At 37.6% G+C, this 26,643-nt stretch overlaps 1 protein-coding gene across 1 annotated transcript; it reads right to left on the bottom strand.

The window, feature by feature from the left end:
- Positions 1-25,292, bottom strand: epha2b (eph receptor A2 b). Its single transcript, XM_051880186.1, has 17 exons — positions 25,064-25,292; positions 24,378-24,445; positions 22,561-23,209; positions 12,501-12,656; positions 11,994-12,329; positions 10,773-10,897; positions 10,475-10,661; positions 9,890-9,986; positions 9,340-9,395; positions 9,120-9,245; positions 8,159-8,344; positions 7,440-7,501; positions 7,090-7,299; positions 6,768-6,917; positions 6,481-6,674; positions 5,925-6,080; positions 1-1,889 (listed from the first exon to the last, which is right to left on the bottom strand). Exons 1-17 carry the CDS (start codon positions 25,143-25,145, stop codon positions 1,781-1,783), a joined length of 2,949 nt encoding a protein of 982 aa, XP_051736146.1. The 5' UTR covers positions 25,146-25,292; the 3' UTR covers positions 1-1,780.
- Between the last annotated feature and the right edge of the window lie 1,351 nt (positions 25,293-26,643).

Here is a 26,643-nt window from a genome sequence, read left to right as displayed (position 1 = left end):
TTTAAAGGCTACAAAGATTTTATTGTGACTGAAAGACAAACTTCCATTACAAATAAATCCCAATTCAGTGTCATTAAAACAATAAATAAAGTAAAAAATAAATAGACTATTAAATTAAGTACAAAACAATTGGCCAAATCAAACATGTTTTTGTTTGTGTAGAAAAATGCCCATGCGTAGGGTCTGTATGTTTGTACTGAGCTTTTCAAATTTCAATATTTAGAAAAAGGTCAGAACTAAGATAGCAGATCAAAAATGACAAATTTCCCTTTCCAAAAAGTCCTGCCATTATTACAGTTTGCCAGTATCAACGTCCCATTTAGAAAATATATGAAACAATATCAACTGCAAACAAACACTAAATATGTCATTTCTAAATATGGAAAAACTCAAATGCATTCAACATCTAGAAATAATCAGAATAAAAGTTAGCTGATTCTCTCCTCTGTAAATACAAAATAGTCTTGAAAAGTAGAGTTAAACATTGAAACAGTTTTTGTATCTGCCCCCATCTGAAACCATATTGAGGTCCTGGAAGTCAGAGGAAATAATCAAGGAAAGTTGTAGAATTTCATCCCAGCATATCTTGGATCAGCTAATCATAAACCAGATCTGCTGAAGATAGTCTCCGCAATTCACGGCTCCAGGCGACTTTAATCTGCTGATACCAAATGAATAACAGACCTTGGTACATCATCCACATATCTGTTAAACATAACTATCTGTTTGATCTATTTCTTAGTTTGCAAAGACTGTCACTTGGTGCAAATATCTGAAAATCAGAACCATGCATTTGTTTGCAGAACACCGCCGGATTACATTTTTCCATTTGATTTAGGCCGACAATCTGTTCCAGAGCAGTTCTCTCTTCTTTACCCATTTCCATTTTTTCATTTCGGTCGTTCTTTGTTCCTTCAATCCCTAATGTCATCATTGCTGTAACCTTTCATAATGATAAGGGATGAGACAGCTGCTGAGATTTCTGATTTAAGTGCTATTTCATGGCGGTGCCTCCGCTCTTCTTGTTTGCAGAGAAAATACAGGATTTAAGGAACGCCTTGCTGTTCCGTTCATCTAAACCAGACTTTAAACTTGATGGTCCAAAGCATATAGCGCTGAGAGTGCAATTGTAATGAAAATGTCATCGTGCGAGACATCAAATCATGGCCAACTCAAGCATGATAGAAACCAGAAAGCATTACAATCACCTTGATCTCAGCGGAACATCACTAAGTCTTACATTAAACCCATAACCGCCAGCTTTGAGTCTACATTTCTGGTATAGAAAGACCTGTTGGTCTGTTTTTCTCTCATAATGCTGACGAGTTCAGTCAAGTACAGAGCAATACAGTGCCAGTTCTCCTTCAACACCATTGGAGGAGCAAAGTATAAAATCTGAGAGTAAAGTGACCGCTAACTAGCATTGATCACTACTCTCTGATGAGAATTAAGCATGCATATGAAACTAAACAAAAAATTAAAAAACAAAACTAAAGAAATTACTATATTTTCTTCTAAAAAATAAACATATGCATATGGTAAAAATAGATCTAATATACATGGTTTGATGCGTACATCAATAGCTTTTTGATTGTTTTACACTTCCTCCATTTTTGAGAAGTACATCAAAAGTCTCCACGGCGGTGAGAGTCCATCTCGCTAGGCTGGAGGGTTAAGGCCAGGTTGAGGGCTGTCCCTGCAGTCCAATCCTGAGGCAGCTGAGAGTTTATTCAGTCCACAGCCAAAGGGTTTGGTCCCTTCGGTGCATTTTAAAGACAGTTCACACTGCAAACACACTCAGGGTGCTCGTCTGGTCCTTAAGCCCCAAGATGCTGTAGGCAATCCTCTTCAGATGGCCCGGCAGACGGACTCCGATGTTACGGATATCCCTGGGGAAACAGAAAAGAATGTGAGAATGTGAGGGGCAGGGTTATTGAAAAATTTTTTTATTTAGTTTATATGTTTGTTTTATCTTTAATTTGTCTTTTCGTTTTATTTTTTGTCCGTTCTCACAGTTTTTGCTTAATTTTGTTTTTTAGCCAAAGTTAAAGGGTTAGTTCACCCAAAAATGAAAATTCTGTCATTAATTACTCACCCTTGTGCCGTTTTACACCCGTAAGACCTTCGTTGATCTTCGGAACACAAATTAAGATATTTTTGTTTAAATCTGATGGCTCCGTGAGGCCTACATAGGGAGCAATGACATTTCCCCTCTCAAGATCCATTAATGTAATAAAAACATATTTAAATCAGTTCATGTGAGTACAGTGGTTCAATATTAATATTATAAAGCGACGAGAATATTTTTGGTGCGCCAAAAAAAACAAAATAACGAGTTATATAGTGACGATTCTCGTCGCTTTATAATATTAATATTGAACCACTGTACTCACATGAACTGATTTAAATATGTTTTTAGTACATTAATGGATCTTGAGAGAGGAAATGTCATTGCTCCCTATGTAGGCCTCACGGAGCCATCGGATTTAAACAAAAATATCTCAATTTGCGTTCCGAAGATTAACGAAGGTCTTACGGGTGTGGAACGGCATGAGCGTGAGTAATAAATGACAGAATTTTCATTTTTGGGTGAACTAACCCTTTAATACACTCTTAAAAATAATGGCTCCAAAACTGGGTTCTCACAGCGATGCCATAAAAGTTATTAAAGTTATTAAAAGAACCATTTTTTTTCTTAGTGTGAAGTAAATTTTTTCACTATAAAGAACCTTTTGTGGAATGGAAAGGCTCCATGGGTGTTAAAGGATCTTAGGCCCCGTTTACACTAGTGCGTTTTCGTTTTGAAATGGTCGATCCTTGTCTACACTGGCGTTTCCACAGCGTTTCAGAAACGTTCTCCATCTACACTGCACGGCTGAAAACACATGTCACATGACCGTTCATGCACACTGGGTATGCGCGTACGAGTGTAAACAGTTGCCTCTTGCGCATGTAGGCAGCTGCAGTATTAAAAAAAATGCTGAGTTTAACTGCACAATGGCTGCTAAAAATGACAACAAAGCCAGCAATGACTGCAGTTCAGTCTCCATGTTATTGTTTACATGGTTGTCAAGGATACACAGAGCGAACGTGGGCAGTCACGCCATCATTTTCAAAAGTCTCAGTTTATACTGAAACGCAACCCCGGCGTTTTCAAACTAAAACGGGGTCTGCAGCATTTTCGAAAGTCTCCGTTTTCGAGGTTCGAAAATGCCGACATTGTGTAAACAACAGGTGTAACCGTAGCAAAACGTATGCACTTTAAAACAAAAACGCACTAGTGTAAACGGGGCCTTAATGGAACCATGGATGCAAATAAAGAACCTTTATTTTTAAGAGTGTATGCTAAATTTAAAAAAAAAGCATGTATGAAAAACTAAATCTAAAATTAATTTATGTTCATTTATATTTTAGTTAGTTTTGAAGTCATAATGGCCCGCTTTCACAGATAGGGCTTAGATTAAGCCCTATCTTAGATTAGATTATTCACAGATAGGGCTTTTATAAACATGCCTTAGAAAAAAAACATTACTGGTGTGCGTCTTGAGACAAAACAATGGCACTGACATATTTTAAGATATGTCAGTGCAAGTTGCTTTCAGTTAAAATAGCTCAAACATGCATTTTAGTCTGGGACTAGCTTAAGCCTTGTCTGTGAAACCAGGGGAATGTATTTTAGTTTGGTTTCAAGTTATGTGATTCATTATTCGAAAATGTTTATTTTTTAGGTTTCTGTTTTAGTTTAGCTTCAGTTTTTATTTTAGTTTTAGCCAAAGTTAATGCAAAGCTTTATAATAATCTATGTATCTAAAATGAAAAATAATTTCCATTAAAATCCATTTTCATATGTTACTTGGTCTTTGGAGTTTCCCGAGATAGGTTTATATTTTTCTTTTCTTTTCTTTTAAATTTTATTTTCCTTTTTTGGAAAATATTAATATAGTTTTTGCTTTAGTTTTCGTCAATGATAATAACACTGTGGGAGGGTACTTTTTACACAATCTTATCTTTCAAAAAGTAATTTTGAAGCGGCGTTTGAAAGATAACATTTTATCCAAGTCCTAATTACGTTTTTAATTAGCGCCTTGATGATTTAACAAGTATTCCCTTCACACATCATGAATCAGAGCTGGCCTGCACAGCCAACACAGGACTTGTAAATAGTTTCTGGTTTTAAAGAGTGCTACCAGATGACACCAGATGGAACAGTCGGCCATAAAATAAAAGACAAACACATCAAAGACATTTCTGGTCCTCCACACAAAGTTCAGCGAGCTTCCAGGCTAAAAACACCCACGGGAGCTGAGCCAGAGGTCTTGGAGCTACGATGTTACTACACTCCCAACCCCTTCATCAGTCAAACTACCTCCTCCGTGAGGTCCAGCACTGTCGTCTCTACCTCCACATGTACATCAGCTTTCTCGTTCACCATCCCTACACTCTTTCATCTCATGTCCTGACTTTTAAGTCCAATCCTGTTGATGTGAGGGGGAGTAGCCGCATAGCCTCATGGCCCCAGCAGGCAGAAACAGTGGTTCCTGGCTGCAGTGGAAGCACAAGCCTCGACTAACGCTGTTGGGAATGGGAGGGATGAGAGAGTCTGCCGAAACAGTGGGAGGAAGGGAGGGATGGCAGAACAGGGGAGGGGCAACAGCATGCCACAATCCACCACATCGAGGCCATTAAAAACGAAGGCTATTCTTTCTTTGCTGCCACAATGTTTTCCGCTCAAACTTGAAGCAAAGAGTAGCATTTTAAGCTGAGAAGACGCTGAGAAGTTTTTAAGTTTTTAAGTAAAATGTTACCGCCTGACTTGATTAAAAGTCCTAAAAAGGTTAAATCGTTATTACAATATATGTGGTTTCCGCACTCGCCAAATACAGTAAATCAAAAATGGTCTGCGGTTGTGCGAAGATTATCCTTGTAACCGAAGCATAAATTTAAGCCACATTCAATTACCGGATCCCTAAAACAAAAACATGGAAAATATTTATATGTTCTAGGAATTATTAAAAGTTAAAAGATACCATCTTATTTAAATATGATCTTGTCCTGACCAATCAGCCTCAGTGTAGGCTGTATGCCACAGGAAAGAGAACACTCCAAACACTCTAAATTCCTTCACAAATTCCCAGAACTCTCAAATTATGTTCATCTGGGGCCATTTTACTCAAAGGACTATTTTACATAATGTCAGAATTGTAGCCTAACTAATTTTGTATTATATAAGAGGGAACATTGAAGGAATTTTGCAAAATTGGATACTGTATGTCCAAACAGTGGCACTTTTACATGCATGTAAATATAAGCTAAATTATATATTTTAAATAGTGAGATAATAATAATAATTATAATTATAATTATTTGTATTATTTTACTAATCATATAATAATAATAAATAATAAATGTATTTAGTTTTATTTGTGAACTTTCATTTATCAGTACATGTTGGAGACAGATCTTTTTAACAGCTAATTTATTTATAAATGAAACTAAAAAGAGACTTTTCACAAAATATTTCAGAATTCAATTAGTTCAAGTATGAAACATCATTTACGGGTGAAGAGTCATGAAAAAAAGAAAAAGTAAAAAAAAAAAAAAAATCTTTGTTGTATATTTAACTGATAATTATATACTGTATTAAAGACTAATTTTGAGCAAATTCAAAGCATTCTGAATCATGTTAACTGTAAAAAGATTAATAATTTACTTTTAATCTACTGACACTCCTAGTTTCCTGCTGACCAAGTTAAACACTCCATTTATCTTGAGCACCAGGATGTGACACACCAAGTAAAGCAGAAATCAATTCTGCAGAAATGCACTTTGTACTGTATGCATGATCTCATCTGATTGTTCACAGCTACGCTTCCCTTGTATAGCGTGCTAAAGGTCCGGAATGATGGGAACTTAGCGTTACTCACTCGCTCTTCATCTGCAGCACCTGCTCCATGTTGACGATCCCGGCTATGCTGAAGTTTTCACTGTACTGGCTCATCTTGATGGACTCCAGCCACTCCGCCACAGACCTGAAGGGAGAGCCATCTGAGCCACTGGTGCTGGGAAGCCGAATGGAAACTCTGACAAAGACAGAACACAAATACATTCAGCAAACCACACAGTGAAACCTTTTTTGCCTTTCCTTTGTTGTAATTGTTGGGTGGTAGAGACACACTTCGAGAGGAAAACCTGTCTGTTCAGTTCAAGAATCTGATAAAGATGCGAAACTGTCAGATTTTCCCTCTTGCACGCATACAGTGTGATAAACATCAGAAGATGCCAAAACCATTCAGAGGTACCATTGGTACGTGGTGCATGTCTAAACTTTTCCAAGGAATGACTTTGTTTGAGCTACCACTTGACTTTCTTGCACAAAATTGTGTAATAGTTGGTGCATGCCTCAACTTCTCTCTGCCGTTCGAGTCTTGTAAAAATTCATACGAGCCTTTTAAGAATTCAGAGTATGTGTTGAGCTCTTACCGAGGGTCAAAATCTGCAATGGCCTTCAGAGAATCTGGGCTCTTGAGGAGTTTGTCTAGGAGACTAACAATGTCACCAAAGCGAGGCCGTTTGGAGCGATCTTGCAGCCAGCACTGTAACATCAGCTGATACACGGCAGAGGGACAGTCCATCGGAGCAGGAAGGCGAAAAGCCTCATTAATGGCCTTCATTACCTAGAGAAAAGATAGTCAGATAAGACATTCTGCTCAAAGGAAGATCCTTTAAGACAAACAGCAGAGTTATTGTTCATAGCCGGTGTGGTGTACCTCATGGTTACTCATGTCCCAGTATGGCCTCTCTCCAAAGGCCATGACCTCCCACATGACAATGCCAAAACTCCACACATCACTTGCTGACGTGAATTTCCTGTAAGCTATGGCTTCTGGAGCAGTCCAGCGAATAGGAATTTTACCTCCCTGTTAGGAAAAAAAAAAAAAACATATAAACAAGTGTCAGGCAATCCCTTGTAATTTCCGAAAATCCTGAAATAATAACCAGGTTGTAGTAATGGTAAAATAAAGACATCTGGAGTTAAGTGCAGCTTCAGAGAACATTCGAACCACACATTTATTTGCAATGTGAACTTACGCTGGTGGTGTAGGTTCCTTCAGGGTCATCCTCCAAAACACGTGACAAACCAAAGTCAGACACCTTGCACTCCAGATTGCTGTTGACCAAGATGTTTCTGGCAGCCAGATCCCTGTGTACATAGCTCATGTCTGAGAGATATTTCATCCCAGCCGCAATGCCACGGAGCATACCAACCAACTGGAAGGACGACATCTCGCCATCATGGTCCTGTGAAAAAATTAAAGTTTCATTTCTAGTTTTTCTTGATAATTTTGACTAAACTATTTGCTATGTTAAAACACCGTGCAAGTACGTCATTATCATCTGTCATAATTTTTCTGTCTCAGTGATGAACTTGACAAACATACCTTCAGGTATTTGTCAAGAGCTCCATTTTCCATGTACTCAGTCACAATCATGGCATGCTTGACTGCAAAAAATAAACACAAAGCAGCTTTACTACATAACAAGTAAAAGCAAATTCTACTGAAATATATTCAGAGGATAAAAGTCAAGTAACGACAAAAAACTATTCGACAATTATTAATTTAATACAAAAATGTATTATGACTCTAAATTCTCTACCTTTTTATTCTCTACTATTTTTATTATATTTCTTATATTTATTTTTAAATTAAATAAAAATATGGAAAATAATATAAATATTTAAAAAAAATATGTTATATTTATACTCTAAAATAAACTATTTTTATTTTATTTTTTGTTCCTGAATTAAACAAAAAAATGCAAAAATGTGTGTGTGTGTGTGTATATATAATTAATTATCTATTAATTATCTTGAATTATCTAGTCTAATTTACATAATTTAATCATTAATAAAAATATTTTCATTAAACAATTACATATTATTTTTAGAAGAAATATTTTTAAAAAATATTTATAAAATTATATTTAAAAATGTATATATATATAATTATCTATTTAATTTACATAACTTAATCATTAATCAAATTATTTTTAATAAACAATTACATATTATTTTTAGAATAAATATATTTTTGAAATATTTATAAAAATATATTTAAAATATTTATTTAAAAGATGTAAATAACAAATTAAAACTCACATTTGGTGACCACCCCCTCCAGTCGGATGATGTTCTGATGTGAGAACTGTCCCATGATGCTGGCCTCGCTAAGGAAGTCCTGCCTCTGTTTCTCTGTGTAGCCTGGCTTCAGTGTCTTTACTGCTACCGCTGCTTCCTTCCGACCAGGAACTTTTAGAATCCCTCGGTACACCTCTCCAAACTCACCTTCAGCACAGCAACACAAACCACCAAAGTGAGAGGCATACAGGCATCAGATAAGCAACATATCCAAGGGCAACTCCTTAATCGTGCCTCATGACAAATAGGGGTTATTTAAAAACATGAACAAGACACTTGGAAATATAATCAGTGTGCATCTAATGCTAAGGCCATGGAGAATCCTATGAATGGTTAGTGAGTGGATTCATGGGAGAGGGTCAGAAAGGGCATGAGAATTTGTGTACAACAAGCAGACAGAAAGTGGACAAGGGCCATGTCCTGTGGGCGGCTTGAGAGGGGAAACGTGACCACGGTGCACTGATCTTCTCATTTAAAGTTGACGTTTGAGATATAGCCTATAAACACTTTAGGACTTACTACTAATTTAGCGGTTGTTTGTTTTATTTTTAAGTCATGATTAATTAACTCAGGTTTTTTTTATAGCAGTACTCCTCCATGTGGGATATGAAAAAAAGCTCTAGAGCGGGTTAAGAAAACAACACTAATTCAATTTGAATGACATTGGGAGGAAAAAAAAACGTCTCTGGAGGGAAAGAGTTACTACACTAAAAATATTCCAGCTCTAACATGTAAAGCTTGAATTAGACAATTTCTGATGTTCGCCTTGTTTAAGCTGTCACTCCAATGAACTGAAAAAAAGCTGTCACTTTCAATGAACTGTAACATAACTTCAAATCAATGAGTGCTGAAAGTGCCATCTCCCAGAATGCATTCCAAACAGCCCCACAGCGGGTTGTCAAACTGCCATGGATGTACTAACCTGCTCCGATGACTTTCTGCTTGGTGACGTGACTAGGATGGATCTCGCTGGCAAACTTCAGCACTGCAGTGTTGGGGTCTTCGTAAGTGTGAGGATCAACGTAGGTCTTTAACGGCTTCAACTGGTCTGGGTTGACAAGAATATAGGGAGAATTTAAGAGGAGGAAAGGGACAGGGTATTAAAAGAAGAAAGCCACCAAATGAAATTCAATGCCACTAACCTGGGCTGGAGAAATAAGTGTCCTCTGGCCCCTGCCTGGTGTGAGAGTTTCTTCGGCTGTAGAAGAAAAACAACTCAATGAGGGTTCTATTTTTCAGCAAACCGACACATTTCTTTTCAGACTTGAGTTTGAAGAGTGGCTAGCGCTGGACTGGCTCCATTCAGTCGAGGAGTGCTTAGGAAAAAAAAAAGCGGTCTGTGTTTTCCAAGTGGTGACAGAGGTCTGGGTTATCACAGGGAACTAGAAGGGCTCAGGTCACCTTCACAGACCCGCTACAATCCCGTCGCCTCTTATCTTACACAATATGCCTCTCTGATTTAGCTCCTTTCAAACATGCCTCTTGTTAAGATACACTTAGTGAGCAGTCAGCGGACAGTCAGCGAATTGATTCTTCCTCAAAATTAGTAAGGAGCAATTTCAGTAAGAGTGTGAGAGCGGTGAAAAGAAAACAGTGAATGGATTTGTAAGGAGAAAGAAAAGGAACGGCTTGAAGGAGTGACTAGGGGAGAGGTACAAAGATGGGTGTGTGCGTGAAGTGCTTGTTTCTAACCGTTTTCGCAGAAGCAGGACCACTACTACGATGAAAAGCATGACGCCTCCCCCAATCGCTGCCCCGAGGATCACTGGTGTGTTTCCCGTTTTTTGAGCTGGGAAAACAACAACAACAAAGCAGCCAGGCAAATTAATCACTCAAGAATAAAACAACACACTCCATAACATAAAAGAGCAAACAAACATTCTCTGTCGCTTTGGTACAAGTATGTTGTTCAGGCTAAAAAGAAACAAAAACTTTCTGACACTGATTTTAAAAATAATCTTTTAATAATAATATTAAAAATAATTTACAATGTATATTTCTCAAAAACTATAACATTTTGAATTTGATCATTTTTGAAAAATATTTTTATTAATTATTAAAGACCCCATGAATTTGCTTGACAAGTAGCCTGTAGTATTAAGGGGCGGGACATTCTCATTCTAGAAAACATTTGATTGGACATATATCTGTGTAGTGCAAAATGAGTCATCAGTATTTTTGGTTCATTTTCCAATAAGAAAAAGACTTATTGACTAAAGACTAAATAAATAAATGCATAATTGTAAATATAAAAGCGAACATTTTCACTTTGTTTACCTTGGGGGAGTGTTGAAAACTCCTGTTCCACGCTGTGGCTGCCCGAGTTTCCCTCTGAGCTCAGAGCTTGGACTTTAAACAAGTAGACGGTGGAAGGAGACAGATTACTGATCTGAACAGAGTTCTTTTCCAGCACCAGCACAGTGTAGGTAGTGACCTTTCCACTGGCCTTCTCCTCATCATTTTCCTGTAGACGTGACAATGAAAGGAAGATGATGAAATGGAGAATAACAATGCCACTATCATAGATCAGGATTTGCAGTTAAGTATTAGGGATGAAAAGGATATTGTTACTGACCTTCTTGCGATACATCAGTTCGTAACGTGTAGCAACTGGATTGGCACGGTGAGAAACAGACCACTGAAGCGACAAGCTGGTGGGGCTACTTTCCACAAGGTGTATTGCAGTCACTTTTGGAGGATCTGGGGGTAAAACGGCAGTTAAGTGTGAGTCTCTGAAGTAGGTTTTTTTCATACTGCACATTCAAAACTTTCAAATCTGATCTTTAGGACTAACTGCGCTCCAAAAGTGAATGTCACATGGTTTGCTATTTGAGAAAAGAGTTGAGGGGAAAATGAGTTTAATTGGAAACAGCTCAAGTAAACACTGTGCACTTACTATGGCGTTGTGAAAAAAATCTTGAAATCCGATCTGACCGGAGTCACAGTACAGACTATAATTCACAAAATATCTGATTTTAATCGGATTTCAAACCACAAATGGAAGTGGTTGGGTTTGGGTTTGTAAACATTAGATTTTGTGGAGGGGTTTTGCCATTTAGACTACAAAATACTAAAACGATTTGAGTAAATAAAGAAAAAATGAATCAGATTTTTGCTGCATGTTTGAACATTGCCTAAAGTATTTATAATATATTCTTAATTTTTGATTTCCAAAATGGACAAAACAGAATGAGAAAAAAAAACTACAGTCATTAAGATTTTTAAAAGATTTTAAAAGAAGTCTCTTGTGCTCACTAAGGCTGCATTTTTTTGATCAAAAATACGGTAAAAACTGAAATATTGTGAACCATTATTACAATTTAAAATAACAGTTTGCTATATGAATATATTTTAAAATTTAATTTATGCATGTGATGGCAAAGCTGAATCTTCAGTGTCACATGATCCTTCAGAAATCATTCTAATATGCTGATTTGTTGCTCAAGAAACATTTCTTAATATTATCAACAGTTATGATGCTGCTTAATATTTTTGTGGAAACCGATTTTTTCGGGATTCTTTGATGAATAGAATGAAATAAATAATTGAAATAAAAATCTTTTGTGACATTATATATGATTTTACTGTCACTTTTGTTCAATTTAACGCATCTTTGCTAAATAGAATTGTATTTCTTTCTTTCTTTTTTTAAATAAATGTTTTACTGATCCCAAACATTTAAACAGTAGTGTGCAAATTCCCACAAAGTTGAAAACAAAAACAAAGTACACTACTTAAAATGATTCAACCCATCAGTTACACTGAATTTTTCCTTCTACTAGTGATCAATACCAACCTGTATAATGTAAAGCAGTGTTGATGCTGCTAATGGCTCTCTTATTGCTGAACTGAGACACTCCGCTCCGTGCCTCCACTGTGAAGCTGTAGTTCAAATGGGGCTCCAGTTCACTCACAGTGACTCTGGTCTCCTTCAGGTCAGAGTTGCTTGGGTCAAAACGCACTTTCTCGCCACAAGTCTGACACGCCCTTCCCTCACACCGCTCGCAAACCACAGTGTATGTGATATCACTACGGCCACCGGTGTCTGCAGGGGGCCTCCATGACAATTGAAGCCTGCCTATTGACATCTGAGCTGTGGTGGCCAGCAGACTCTGAGGAGCGGAAGGTAAACCTGAGTAGACAAAGAGCAGACAAGCCTTTTATTTACCTGTTCACCTATACTGGTTTAGTTAATCCCTAAAGAAAAGAGTGACAGAGAAAGGATATTGCAGGTAAATATAAAATGACAGGAACTAGCTCATGACAGCACTGAATGTTCAAGGCAGACGTTTTGACTTCTCACCAGAGCAAGCGGCTGTCTCGGGGTCCTCGGGTGCTCGATAAAAGCCCTCCTTGCAGGAACAGCTGATGGCGCCACGGCCCGAGGGCTGGGTGTTTTCTGGACAGGGTTTGCAAGCCTCGCCGGACACTGAAGATTTGAAGAAGCCTGGCTGACATTCTGCCAAAAAAAAAAACAAAAAAAAACATGCATGATGACTTGGATATGGATGAGAGGAAACTGTGCAATTAAACTGTTCACATCGTATATGTCAAGTGATCATCTATGTATGAACACAGTAAATTAACCTCCTTTGAAGATGATTTTTTTCCCTCTACAGCTTTTTTTTTTTTTTTTAAAGCTCTGTGCAAGAGTGTGCAAAGTTGACAGAGCAAGACTAAGCACACTCCTACTCATCCTGTGTGAACCATCCCCCTCATTCTCTACACACAGGACCAGTCATCCAACATTCCAGCCCGGTACCTCTGCTCTCAAAACTCAACCACGTAAGAAAACTGAACAAAATTAATAAAAACCAACAAACAGGATGAATGCTGCATCTAACAAAGGATTCAATACAAAAGAAATATGTTTTCAACCAAGTCTTGTGGATTTTTTCATGAATAGTTTGCATTAACAAATATTGACATTCAGTGGCTCCAAAAAGTATTTTGAAACTTAAGTCACACTTAAAAATATATGTATATCTTTGCATTATATAACAAAATATTACACTGTAAAAAGTAATACGCTCTATCTACTCAATAAAATTGTGGCAACAGATTACAAGCAATATTATTAATTAAATTCAACATATAAGAATTGAGTTAGAATTAATCAAATTAATTCCTTAAAAGTCAACCATTTAAATTAACAAACACCATTACAAAAACCACAAACTGACATAAAAAACAAAGCGTCAAACTGCCCAACTAAACAGGAAACTGATCACCATAATGGCGACCAAACATTTTAAATACAATTAACATCAACATCTAAACATCTGTTAATTCATGTGTTTCTCTTTTCTTCAGTGATTCTGTTATCATCTGGTATCTTCAATGTTGGCAATTAAAAATTAAGAGTTCTAAATTTATCTTTGACGTCTGTCTGTTATTCAGATATTTTTGTTTAAATTTTACTTACATTTTACTTGTTTTAAATGGTTGACATTTAAGGAATAAATTTGATTAATTCTAACTCAATTCTATTTGTTAAAGTTAATTAATAATATTGCTTGTAATCTGTTGCCAAAATTTTATGGAGTAGATAGAGCGTATTACTTTTTACAGTGTACATAATGTGGCATTTAGTTGCAACGCAATCAATTACGTTTCAAATACTAAAAATATATTGTACAAAATGAAATATTTGGACATGCTGTAGCTATCAAACATCATTGAAACATGTCCAGGGTTAATGTAATGAACTACACCTGTGGTTACTCTTCTAGGTAGGACACCTGTGTAAACTTGAAGGGAAATTACATCATACATGTACTAATAATAAATCACTTTGAGATCAGTTGGTTAAATGTCATTGAAATAAATGGTTAAAAAACAGTGAGATCATACATTTTTAAGTCTGACTAAAGTGTCCCCCATAAAAAAATAAACAAAAAAGTGTTGCTTATTATTTACCACGTTCTTTTATATAAAAATTAATTAATAAAGCAAAAATCTGAATTTGCATAAATTTAGTCAATCAGACGTTTAAATGTACAAACAGGAAGAAAAAGAAAGGTGTCCACGGAATCTGTCTAGAAACATTCCAACATGCCCAGCTCATGTCCTTCCGCTGTCCAGAGTCTCATTCACAATCCACCACCACCCTGTGTACACACAAACACACACACACACACACACACACACACACACACACACTCACACACACTGCTTCCTTTCTGAAACTTGCTCTTTCATTTCTTGGAGCAGCCACATACAGGACCAATTTATTTACTTTCACAATAAAGCAGTGATATCTGGTTTTTAGTTTCAAGTGCATTATTTATGAGTCAAAAAACAAGCTGAGACACACGCAAGGCATAGATTATAGCAATATTACACAATTATGTACACCATGTGTCTGATCAGGTGATATATTTATATTTGTGTGTTGAAATACTGCCAGAGGCAAAGACTGTAATACTAGATTACGAGATACGAGATTATTAAACATTTGCCCAGTAGTAAAAAAAAGCATTTATTAAATTTATTAAAGGGATAGTTCAATAATTAAAATTATCCTATGATTTATTCACCCTCAAGCCATCCTAGGTGTATCTTCTTTCAGATGTCCACAATCTGAGACATATTTAAAAATATCCTGGCTCTTCCAAGCATTATAATGGTAGTGAACCATGTGAAGTGAAGCCAAAAATAAGTGCATCCATCCATCATAAATATAATCCATATGGCACCAGGGGGTTAATAAATGCCTTCTGAAGCGAAGCGATGGGTGTTTGTAAGAAACATATCCATATTTAAAACTTTATAATCTAAAATAACTAACTTCTGCCAGACAACCGTACGCATACTGCGCAAGTCGACTTGCGCCAAATGAGTAACCTCTCATGCGATATACGATGCAGGATGTAGGAGTTGCAATTTAAATAAAATACACAATTACAAAAACCCATTGCTTAGTTTCAGAAGGCCTTTATTAACCCCCTGGAGCCATGGTGATGGATGGATGCATTTTTGGGGGGCTTCAAAACACCCCCCCCCATTTACTACCTTTATAAATCTTTAGAGAGCCAAGATATTTTTAAATATATTGTGTTCATCTGAAAGAAGATGGTCATATACACCTAGGATGGCTTGAGGGTGAGTAAATCATGGGATAATTTTCATTTTTGGGTGAACTAACAATGGCAATGGCATGCATTTTAAGTGTGGCTAATAGTGTCCAAGTATTTTTTGCAGTCGTTGTATTTCAGTAGCACAGTGACCACAAACCAAATCATTGTTTCCCTTTTCTAATGGTTTGTTATCTGAAGATTTGCCAAACAGTTTTAATTACAGAGTAGGGTGCTTCCTCCTTCCTGAATGCTTTGTATCAATTGAGGCCTTGTTTTGGGTTGAGCCACTTGCTCTCCCTCACAGGAAGGGGGTTAACGGTGGTATACATTACCTCTAATATTTGAGAGCATGCATTCTCTTATTTCAAAAGAAAACTCGCAGCATGAAAAGAATTCAGCACGGCAGCGTAGATCGAGCCAATGTGTTATTTATTCCTTCTTTCAAGTCGACTCCTCATCTTGTTTCTGTGCCAGCTGTTGTGGAGACTTTACTGCAACTCATTAACGCACTCCTCTGCGGAGGTGGGGATAGTGTGGGATAGACAGGGGGACTGAGGGAGAGACAGAGAGAGGGATAACGAGTCCTGGTGGGATTTGAAAGGAAAGGGGGGAGTAGGGAAAGAAAAAGAATTGTCCTATTCACAGCGAAGGGGGCCAAACAGCTGCTGCTGCGAACCCCGTTTCATACAGCCCCCCTCTCAGCTCTCCACTCGTAATCTCCAAATTCTTAAGTCCCCTCGCTTGCCTCATGGCCACATGTGAGGGTCTAGCACAACATTCGGCAGCCCATTCACTCCGGACAACAGGCACAGAATGCCACTCGGGGCAGCGAGAGAGAAAACACTTGTTTCGAATAGTGTAGATGCCACATGACGCGTTAATACGCTGGCTGGCTTCTTAACAGCCACGGACAAAAACCTGACAGCGTTTTGGAGGGCTGCTTTAATCCTTTTATGCAAAAAGTTTACAAAAGAATTTGAATGACTCGAAACTTTTATTTAAAACACTTTGTGTGTTACGAATCAGATCTACCAACTTTTCAAGCCAAAGCAAAACAAAATGGGTGTAGGATTTACTTTGAACCAATTTTCACTCAGAAATTGCTAACCCTATATATATGAAACTATGTATAATACATTTTTATATTTAAATATTTAAATATTTTAAACAACAAAATAATACATAAATGTAAATAAATTCACTTTTAATTTCACAATTCACAAATAATTACAACATTTGCAACACATTGAATTAAATGCAAAACTTTGATGTAGAAAGACTGAAATTGATTTTTTCTTGTAATATGTGCTCCAATAATTCTCTATTTATATATAAATAATAACTTAATAATAACTATTTTTACAGTGCATAGTTGGTTGCAATCTAAAGCTACCCTGGCTTTTTGAGTCAACGTCTTACTTTCCAAAATCCAGCAGGAATGTGGTTCAGCACGAGGGTCTTTGTCTTCGCCTTTCGGACACAACAGGAAGCAGGAAGCACAAGGCTGACTCGTAGCTTCCTTCCTAAGGCAGCCAATCAAAGCATGCAGGGACAGAGAAGGCGAATGTTGGACACGTTCTGGAAAGGAGAACTAGCTCAATCGCAAAAATCGCAACGAGAGGTCAGAGGCGAAAGACGACTTATGGCTTTTGAGGAACGTTGATTACATTTATGTAATACAAACTTCCCAGCAGAGATGCATAGATGTGTCGGCCGTCTCTCATTGGCCCCATTTCACTATCTGGCACCGAAGGCCCAGGCCATAAGAGCCTCTGAGTGACTGTTTGTTTATTGTGAGAGTAGCTGGATCCTGCTCGCCGGTGACCTACTGGGGTCTGTGAGCCGTATGGGTTGAGTGGAGCAGTCAGAGCGAAGACTGATGAGAGGTTGACGTTAATGGACGGATGTATGGATGGATGGGTTGACCGAGAAGGGGAAGGAGGGCTGAATGAATGAATGTTTACATGGCGGCGGGACAGCGCGAACCCCTCCAGGACAAGAGTTTGATGGGGGGGGTTTCGAATGAAGAAAAGGAAAGAAAAACAAAAGGCCTAGTCATTTAAACCTAGGCACAGAGGGCTTACATGTAGCCCTAGGCAGAGTTGAGTTAAAGTGTGCTGCTCCGCCAGGTGTTGATGGCCAAGTAAAACAAACAACACAGCAGAGTGAGTGCGGACAGCGGCCAGGGACTCATTTCACAGGGGAAGAAGTTAAATTCAAACAGAGAGCCGCTGAAAAAGTAAAATATGTATACATAAGAAAATGAAGATAAAGATAGCATGGTGCAATCATAAACATTGGTTTTCTGTGGCCTACAATGAGGTGAAGACAAATTGTAGCTAGATCTAACTAATCTTTTTAAAATAATTATATATATATATATATTATATATATTATAATTAATATATAGTTTTAGCTCAGCAAGATGTTTTTAAAAGAAGTCTAATGCATGCACACCAAGGCTGCATTTATTTGATCCAAAATATAGCAAAAACGGTAATATTGTGAAATATTTTTACCATTTACAATAACTTTTCTATTTGAACATATTTGGAATAAAAAATAAGATTTTTGGTTTCAAATTTTTATCAATTTTACTGGTAGTCCACTGTATGAAGAATTTTTGGGTATAATATGTCACGGTTTACTTTATTTTGCTATCCTCACTTACATAAATGAGCTATAGTGTCCTGCACCCACTAGTAAAAATATATCAAAAATGTCAGAATAATTTTTGGTTTGACTGTATATGTATAATATAATATATATATATAATTTTTTTTTTTTTTTTTTTTAGGAATACACAATATAATTTTTATTTATTTATTTAGCTAAATATAACAAGAGCATATCTGGTTTCGGATGATAATAGTGATAGTGATTATCATATCAGTCAATATTGGATATTTAAAAGTCAATATTGGATATTTAATTGTGGGTGCTATGTTTCTGCCTATTTTTAGATTTTTTTTTCAACAAAATAATACAAAAATTTAATGCAACTAATGATGTGATTCCTACATTCACATCCTAAACTTTTTGCATAAAAGGATTAAAGCAGTCCTTTGAATTGATGTACAAAAAAAAAAAGGCAATAAAAACTAAAATCAAAAGTTCTTGTCAGACAAAATAGTATTTCTTTTTTAATGTATTTGCAATTAAGTAATAATTAACATATTAAATAATTTTTGGGTAATCATTATAGGCTAGTATTTTAATATCAGTTCATCCCTAAAAATGCTTGATTTTGGAAGGTTAATATGCATATTATCACATAATAGCTTGCACTTTCCACAGAAAACATTTGTACCATCTCTGAATGGTCATTGGAGTGGTTCTTATGGTCAGACGGGACAAAGCCAGAGCTTTGAGTGTGTGTTTGTATGTATAGGGGGGATGCAGTGGTAACATGAAGCCAGTGGGGAGGGAATGGTCTCTAGGTGTGGTGAGAGCATTAGTGCAAAGGATTATCAGCCCAATGGAACAGTTGTAAGAGAATTACATCTACGCTTTACAATTCCACTCACTCTTTCATCTAGTCGTTAACAGACACAATAAATGCTCTAATCCCTCTCTTTTCACACTTTTCACTCATTCTAAAGGAAAGAGGGCAAGAGGAAGAGAAGATGACAGAGCACAAAAGGACACAAACATTGAGACCAATCCAGAAGATTTGTTAATTAAGAAAGGAGTTAACTAAGAAATCTAAAACACGAATCCAGAGACTGAATGGGCACAACTGGTTTGCTCTCATTCTGGCCCATACAAAACATTGGCCCACTGTCTAAACTTTGAGACGACAACACGTATGGGTAAAGTCTGGTTTAGGCCAAAAATGTGAAGCAAAAACATAAACAAAATTCCTTAACAAGTGGAAAATGAATAAGTGAATGAAGCCAGTGACAATAAAAACCCCTGAGCGGACGAGTTGGAGGGTCACCGAGGATTAGCAGGCCTCCGGTTTCCGCTATAGCTTGTCCTGTTTCGGGGACGCAGAGCTGACATAGGGGCAGGAAACTGCTGATCTCACACACTGGCAGCACAATACACTCAGCACATGCACACAATCCTGAAGTTAACTCCTCTCATGTAAGGGAATGTATATAAAGCATCTAACCTAAACATTCCACCCCATCGGTCCACCAACTGTGCCACTGAACTAAAAAAGAAGCAAAATTATATACACAAAAATGGCAGAATTGTATGCAACTGATTTTCTTACATTACTAAGGTGGAAAAATCCACACAATTCCCTCCTTCTGGTGACTCACTTTATCATAGAGAACTTCGCCCACCTCCTCCTACATGGTCATCGTGAACATTTCAAAGAAACTGAGTAACTTGGAGTTCCAGTGAATATAGTTTCATTTAATTAGTAAGTCTCAGCAGTCATTATACTTAAATTAACAGAACAACCATGTCATCCACTCTAGTTTCGTTTGATGTTGGCACATGAAGTTGACAGAGGATCAAAGAAGTCAAACAAGCCCACTTGGAAGTGCTCATCATTATCTAAACTTGCCCAGGCAAATGGTACTGCATGGAAAGAACTGGCAATGAATTGTTGCGGTTGACTGCTAGTTAAGTAAGATTAGGAATCCCAAAGGTGGAGATAAATGGTTTCTTTGGCTTAATAGGTATAAGAAAGCAAAATAGGCAAAAGAAAAGAGCATAAGTATCACATAAAGCAGAATAATTACACCTCAGGGTACAGATCATCACAGCTTTCATCAACTTCATTTAGGATTCTGGTGGAATATTGCTAAACTATCTTTAGCGCAAATAAGCTTGCACAATAATTTTATACTTTTGTTTACTTGTAGCCCAGCAAACTCCAGATCTCTCACTTTTGGAGGATTTCTGTATTCCCCTTCTGTGCTGTCGCCCAATGGCTCACGGTATTTGAGTGCTCTGTGGACTTTCTCAAGCAAGGAATTCCAAAATTTCACAACCTTTTGACCGTACACATAAATGCTTGTGAGTCTGAGTTAACGTTTATTTAAAACACTTTTGCATGTAAACTGGGGATGGTCTAAAACCATCTATTTGTCTTTGGGAGACAGACTGGGATAAGCAAAGCTGTTTATTTACAAGACACCATTTGAAATCTCCCAGAAGAGTTACAACAGTGTTTGCAGGGTCGTGTGAAAGTGGATGTTTAAACTTTCAATACATGTCACTTCCAAGACCTGCAGTCAAGGCCAAAAATAACATATTGTCATCAGAACAGCCAATAACAATAAATATAAACCATGCCTAGTTGGGAAAACTCTAGGGATCACAATCAGTTTGGGAGAGGCTATAAAGGTGGGACAAACTAAGAGCAAGAAAGCGAGAAAGAAAGAAAGAAAGAAAGAAAGAAAAGACCAGAGTAACAGGATAGGAAGAAGATCCATCCAAAACCAGTACTTATGGCTCTTGAGGACACACACCCAAGTCAATTACTACCCAGCCAGTCACTCACCACACGTTATACACGCACAGCTCTAACTTGGTCACCCATAACTCTCAGCTTTAGCTCATTCCAGTGCAGAAAAAGCCTTACTTACAGTAAAGCACAAGGTTTTTTCTATACAGAAATGTTACTATGAAAGATTCAAGACCATCCAGATTCATCAGGGTCTCATTTTTACTATAGATCAACAATATGGAGGCCAATAGCAGTTTGAAACATTCCAGAAACTATAGCTATCCAACTCAGGCAACCTCAGTTTACTGTGAGTGACAGGGTGTGGGCATGAATTCCTAGTGCAGTCTAGCACAGGTCAGGCAGCAGTCTTTGTGTGGTCAGCAAAGGTATGTGCACTTTTATTCGTTACGACTGAGAAAGGGTCTGTTTTATTAGTGGAAAACAGAATCAGCGTCAATACCGATTAAACCACAATGCTGCGTGCATGTCTGATATTTATATTTTTAAGAAATCTCACCAATACAGGACAGTTTGCCATCCTTTTTTTGAGAACGAAAGGTTGTTTGACCCCACCCACGCATTTACCCATAGTTCTCTGACCTGGCTATTTGACAATGATTGCCTTTAATCAACACTACATCCATCAACATGAGTCAGCTCTGGCCTGGAGCTCTCCCCAGGGAATTCCTCAGGCAGGCAGTAGTTGGGAAGGCTCCTTAATAAACCTAGCAGGAATGCATCAGCGGAGTGAAAGAGGCACTGGTGGAGGGGGGGGACCTGTGGAGGGGGGCATGTCTCTGAACACAGCACTACATTGTTCTGCTACCTTTACATTCCATTCTCCACCTTTCCACTACAATCTCCTCCCTCTCCAAAGTCTGACACTTTATCTTTTCCCATTCTAAACCATGCACACACACCTGTTCCCACAATTCCTAGTCTATAAAACAAGGAATGTGTGCGAACCAAAAAATTGCATGTGCATGAGCTTGGCAATGGTAATCTGTAACCGCTACAATTAAGAAATTTTAACTCAGATTGCCTATTTGAGACTTTTCTATAATTCGTGTTTCATTTCCTGCATTTTACCTGTCACTGCATGTGGCTGAATTGTGGAAATATGTTAAAGTGTTGAGGTTAGAGGACGTTTAAAACTGAATTATTCTAAACAAGTTCCAACATGCCAGTGCCTCTCATTTCTGCAGTCACAAAGAACTTTAGGACTGTCACATGGTTGATCTCGCTCTGGTGTGGCAGGAACAGAAACACAAGAGGAGAAGAAAAAAAAAAACAAAAAAAACAGGTGACATGCCTAATACCAAGAGAAATTGTCACATCCTCAAAGCCAGATTTAAATCTGTCATTGAAAGGTTCTGCCTAAAGCACAACAGGTTTGCAATAGTCGTTGACGTCTGAACTTGTGTTTCAAAGAATGCTGGGGGTTATGGGAGTCAAACGCACAGTGACAAAGAGCAAACAGGTTTCAAAGCACTTGAAAGTTTAAGAGTCACAGCATGAACAAAATAGCTGATGAGTAACTTAAAATGTGAAAAAGTGTTTTTCCAAAAAAGTATTACAAGCATGTATGGTAAAGATGCTGGCGGCAACTTAAAATGTGAAAAAAACGGATTTCTTATAATATTACTTACATTATATACCAGTCTTTTTTAATATACATCCACAATAATACAAAGCATTTTTATAAAATAATAGAGTAATTCATATAATGATGTACTATGAATGAAATGTTAATCACTATCCATGTGGAAGTCTAGTCAATATTCAAATTCCCGACCCTAACCAGAAACCTTAACTGACAACAGCTGGTGCTGGCTTCGATCTGTAGAAACCAAACAAAGAAACTTATGTCTTACCTTGGCAAGCATCATTCATGGCTTCGAACCCGGGACTGCACTGGCATTGGCTCACAGGTACCACCCATTCCCCATCCGTGGTACAATAAATGTGAGGTTGGTCCTCACTTACAGCATTTTCGACACAACTTCCAGCCACCTGCCGCAGGGCTTGGTTCTCTCCCCCTGCCACTGTCTCAGGAAATGTTGCCAAGCTCTTCACTGTTGCTGGACATGTTTTATAGTAAACCCTGACAGAGTAGATGGCTACGCAGGCCCCAATGTCCTGGAAGGCCAGGTAGAAGCCCTTGTGAGAAAGATTATCCACTACTTTTGTCTCGATGTTCATCTTCATCTCCCCGAGGCTGGATATTTCATCCGGAGCAATGGTGGCCACCTTGCGGAACAGTCCTTTGCGGAAAGCAGTGCCGATGTCTGCGTCAGCCTCAGAGGCGAACAAGTTAAAAGTCTCCTTGCAGATAAGTGAGTCTGCATTGAAAGAGTTGCAATCACGAACTACGAATCGCAGCTCCACGAAGACCCGAGAAGCAGCGGGGTTGCGCTGGATGAACGTAGTACGAAGCCAGTTGTCTTGTTCTCGTTCCTCCACGTTACATACATAATAGTTATACAACAGAGAGCCGTTCACAGCCCGCTGGCCAATCTCCCACTGCAAAGCGAAATAAAATAAAAAAATGTATGTTAGCAATAAAGTCAAAACCAAGATTGTGGAAAAAATTTCAAAGAAAAGATGCCAACGAAGGCTGAGGACAAAAATAACATAAAATGTCCTGACCATGGAATTTTAAGTAGTAGTGAGGATGCTGGTCAATTACCCACCAACTTCTGGCAAAGAACAATGCGGCAGTCTTTCTGCATGACTGATGTAATATGCTGTAACATATCTGTTCACATGCAGCGTACATGTGTGTTTTTAGCTCTTATTTCATGTGCTACCATGGTATTAATTACAGGAGAGGTGCATTGTTTTCGTAGTGTGTGGCATGGCAGTAAAACTGTCTCTGCAACGAATGCTTCCAAATTAAAGGAACTTTGTGGTTTAAAGCATTTCATACATTTGAAAGGCATTAAACTCTTAAATAAACAGCAGCTCCTTAAGAGTGCAATTAACTTTCTATAAAATTGAACATGCTGACACCTTGTTCACATTCTTCATTTCTCAGCTTTTTCCACGACAGTCTGAAGGACACAATGCTTTGCATTTAATTACTTTGTATGCATTTGTTTTTTCCACATTTTATGATGAAAATCTTCAGTTTTAGACTGGCTATTGATGGAAGGAAGAGTTAACAAGTCTGTACTTGCCATCTCGAATCATTCCCTGCTGGAAAACCCAGTAGCCCTTTTGGAACAAGGTTTTAAAATACACTAGCTGGTCTAAGCTTGTCAACCAGCTATCATTCAAACCCAGCTTGACTACCCTATGACCAGTAGCGTTTGTTGCTAGTCCAAATTGTTCTAAAAACATCCTTTTGATTTTAAAACCAATTACGCTTCTAAATTCTAGTTAACATTATAGCTTCAGTTCACGTCACAAAAAGCACCATATGTGCCAACCTTTAAAAGTTAATTACACCCTCAGCTTTACAGTCCCTAACACAGGGCTTTAAAATCGCACGAGACTACAAGTGTTCAGCAGGCAAAGAAGTATTAATCCTTCAGGAATGTTTTTGAGGGTGAAGTCTGAATTATCCTTAAGCAATAACGATAATAATAAACAAATAATAAAAACCTTCTTATTTAAAAAATTACGTTAAACAAACGAAATGCAGCCAACATAACTGGAGGCTCGTACTGTACACGAGGAATAAACTCACCCCGCGCTCAACAGGCGATGTCAACCAACCCAACTCTGCTCCCGATGCCATCATATCCAACAGCACCTCTGTGATAATGAAGAAAAAATGTTATATATTTAATATATTTGTTCGGATAGACAGCAACAGTAACGCATAAAGCAATAAAGTAGCCTAAATGAATATACGCACACCAGGTTCCTAGAAACAAACTAAGGGAAATAATGTTTAGCTACTACTGCTGCTAATAAAACACATTTCAGTTCATAATGACAATAATAGGCTAACATTTCATAATAAAAATGTTCCGTGTTGCAAAGTCGTACGGTTAATTATTTGTCGTCGCTAAGGAACTCGCACTTCGCTTACAGATTTACTTCAAAACTAGACTGATTGTTTTACTTACGTTCTCGTATGATACATTAAATGCCACTTGTAAAGTCTAAAATAGCCTACTAAAATGCTCTACATTTTCAACATTAAAAACTATTTAAATTCACAAAAAAGTTGGAAAGCACACATTTTCATCGACGAAGCCAGTCTTGTTAACATTTAAAGGATCTTTTTCCTCGCACAGGTTGTTGCAGTTTTGCCAGTAATTTAGGTAGCTATACACGGCACAGGATATAACCTTTAAATAGTTTAAGTGTGTGAACCTCAGTAGGCTAATAAGTTTTAGAAAGTCTCAGAGAGCAAATTTAACGTACCTTCCTTTTTCTGAAGAGAAATAAATACAAAGTTCATAAATACATTGACAAATAAAATTCGCTTAATCCGTCTGTAATCCATGTTTTCTTCGGAGTGGACAGTGATGTTGGCTGCTCCACGCTCAATCCAGTTGCTGTTCCAGTTGCGCTCTCAACAGACTCATTGAGAAACGCAGAGAGTCATGAACCCCGCCCGCTGGAATGTGATCGACGTCTTTATAGCAAGGAGGGGTGGTCATGGGCATTGACATGTATGAGTTCCGTCCTGGGACCCCGCCCCTGACCTTTCTTTTTAACGAGTAACTTACCTGTAAAGTTTATAGTGGACACAATTTTTAACTTTTAAAACATCAAATGACTAAATCTCCTCCTTAAATGGAGATTTTGTCCTGTGACATGTCAAAGATCTTGATCTTCTCAACTGTAGGATTACCTAACAATTAAAATCATACAACAAATGTCATAATTGCTTACATTAACTTTTGAACTGATATTCAAATTATTGTATAGGCTAATAATTTTAAATGAGTAACATTTATTTTTACATTAATGTGTACTGCTAAAAAAAATAAAGGATTAAAAATGTATCAACTGTAAGCAGAACTGGTAAGAGCTTGAGTACAGGACTTAAATCATGACAAAAGTGTCCCATGGCAACTCTTAGGAATTTTGGAGTCAAGCTCCCTGTGTTTGAGACCCCTACTTAGCTGCTCCACTGACAGCCACACAGTGGAGTCACCGACAAAAAGTGCACAAGTGAAAGGATTTACTTGACAGAGAGCATTTTACGACGGTCACCCCACTTTCAGTCATTTAGATAAAAAACAACAGATGGCATAACTTACATATTATTTTCAGAATGACTAATTAAACTCTTAAATAGCAAATTTTTTCTCTAAGACAAAAATGCTCAGAATATTGTGCAACCCCTAATTTTGGAGTTCATTGCTGCTGTCATTGCATTGCTCTTGTCAAAATATTCACTTTCCACACCTCTGACGACACCATTCCCACAAAGTCTTTCACACCAGGGGCTGCTCCCAACATTTCAGAGATTTTTTTGGTTAACAATGCCATCTCCTTAACTTCCCCCACACCACTATTCTCACCTCACACCCTTTTTTCACACATTCATATGAACTTGATTTGAGAATGAAAAGTTGCACTAAAAAAGCAGAACTAGTTACTTTTGCACAAACATTATTCATACACTGTGTGTAATCACATTGAAATCAATTATTTTAATTACATCTTCAGGGCCTTTATGTGAACTATGAAAGATAAGTAGTCTTATTTTGTATTTGTTGTGATACAGTTTATGTTCTTACATAAGAGCAATTTCAAATGATTAAATGTACACTAGTACACTAGTTACTAAGGTGGCAATAACATTGTAAATCTTTAAACTTAACAGTCATGAATGGATGGTGAAAAAGGTTGTGGGGGAAGTTGTGAATGGAGTGCTGTTGAAGGACAGGTGGTAGTCCACTCAACAGCAGAGAAGCAAACAGCAGGTCCATTGTTACTAGCCCATCAACATACAGCAGCAAGTGTTGCTCAAAGACGCATGTGTGAGCTAA

This window comes from Ctenopharyngodon idella, chromosome 22, assembly GCF_019924925.1.
Source record: "Ctenopharyngodon idella isolate HZGC_01 chromosome 22, HZGC01, whole genome shotgun sequence".
NCBI classification, from domain to species: Eukaryota; Metazoa; Chordata; class Actinopteri; order Cypriniformes; family Xenocyprididae; genus Ctenopharyngodon; species Ctenopharyngodon idella.
The sequence above is the reverse complement of the archived record's forward strand: the minus strand, read 5'-3'. Positions and strand labels throughout refer to the sequence as shown.

Coding starts and splice junctions, on each gene's coding strand:
- epha2b (XM_051880186.1), bottom strand. CDS start 25,145: ATGGATTACAGACGGATTAAGCGAATTTTATTTGTCAATGTATTTATG. Junction 7,300..7,439: donor CTCTTGACAAATACCTGAAG/GTATGTTTGTCA, acceptor ATTTTTTCACAG/GACCATGATGGCGAGATGTC. Junction 6,081..6,480: donor ATTGCAGATTTTGACCCTCG/GTAAGAGCTCAA, acceptor TGTCTTTGTCAG/AGTTTCCATTCGGCTTCCCA.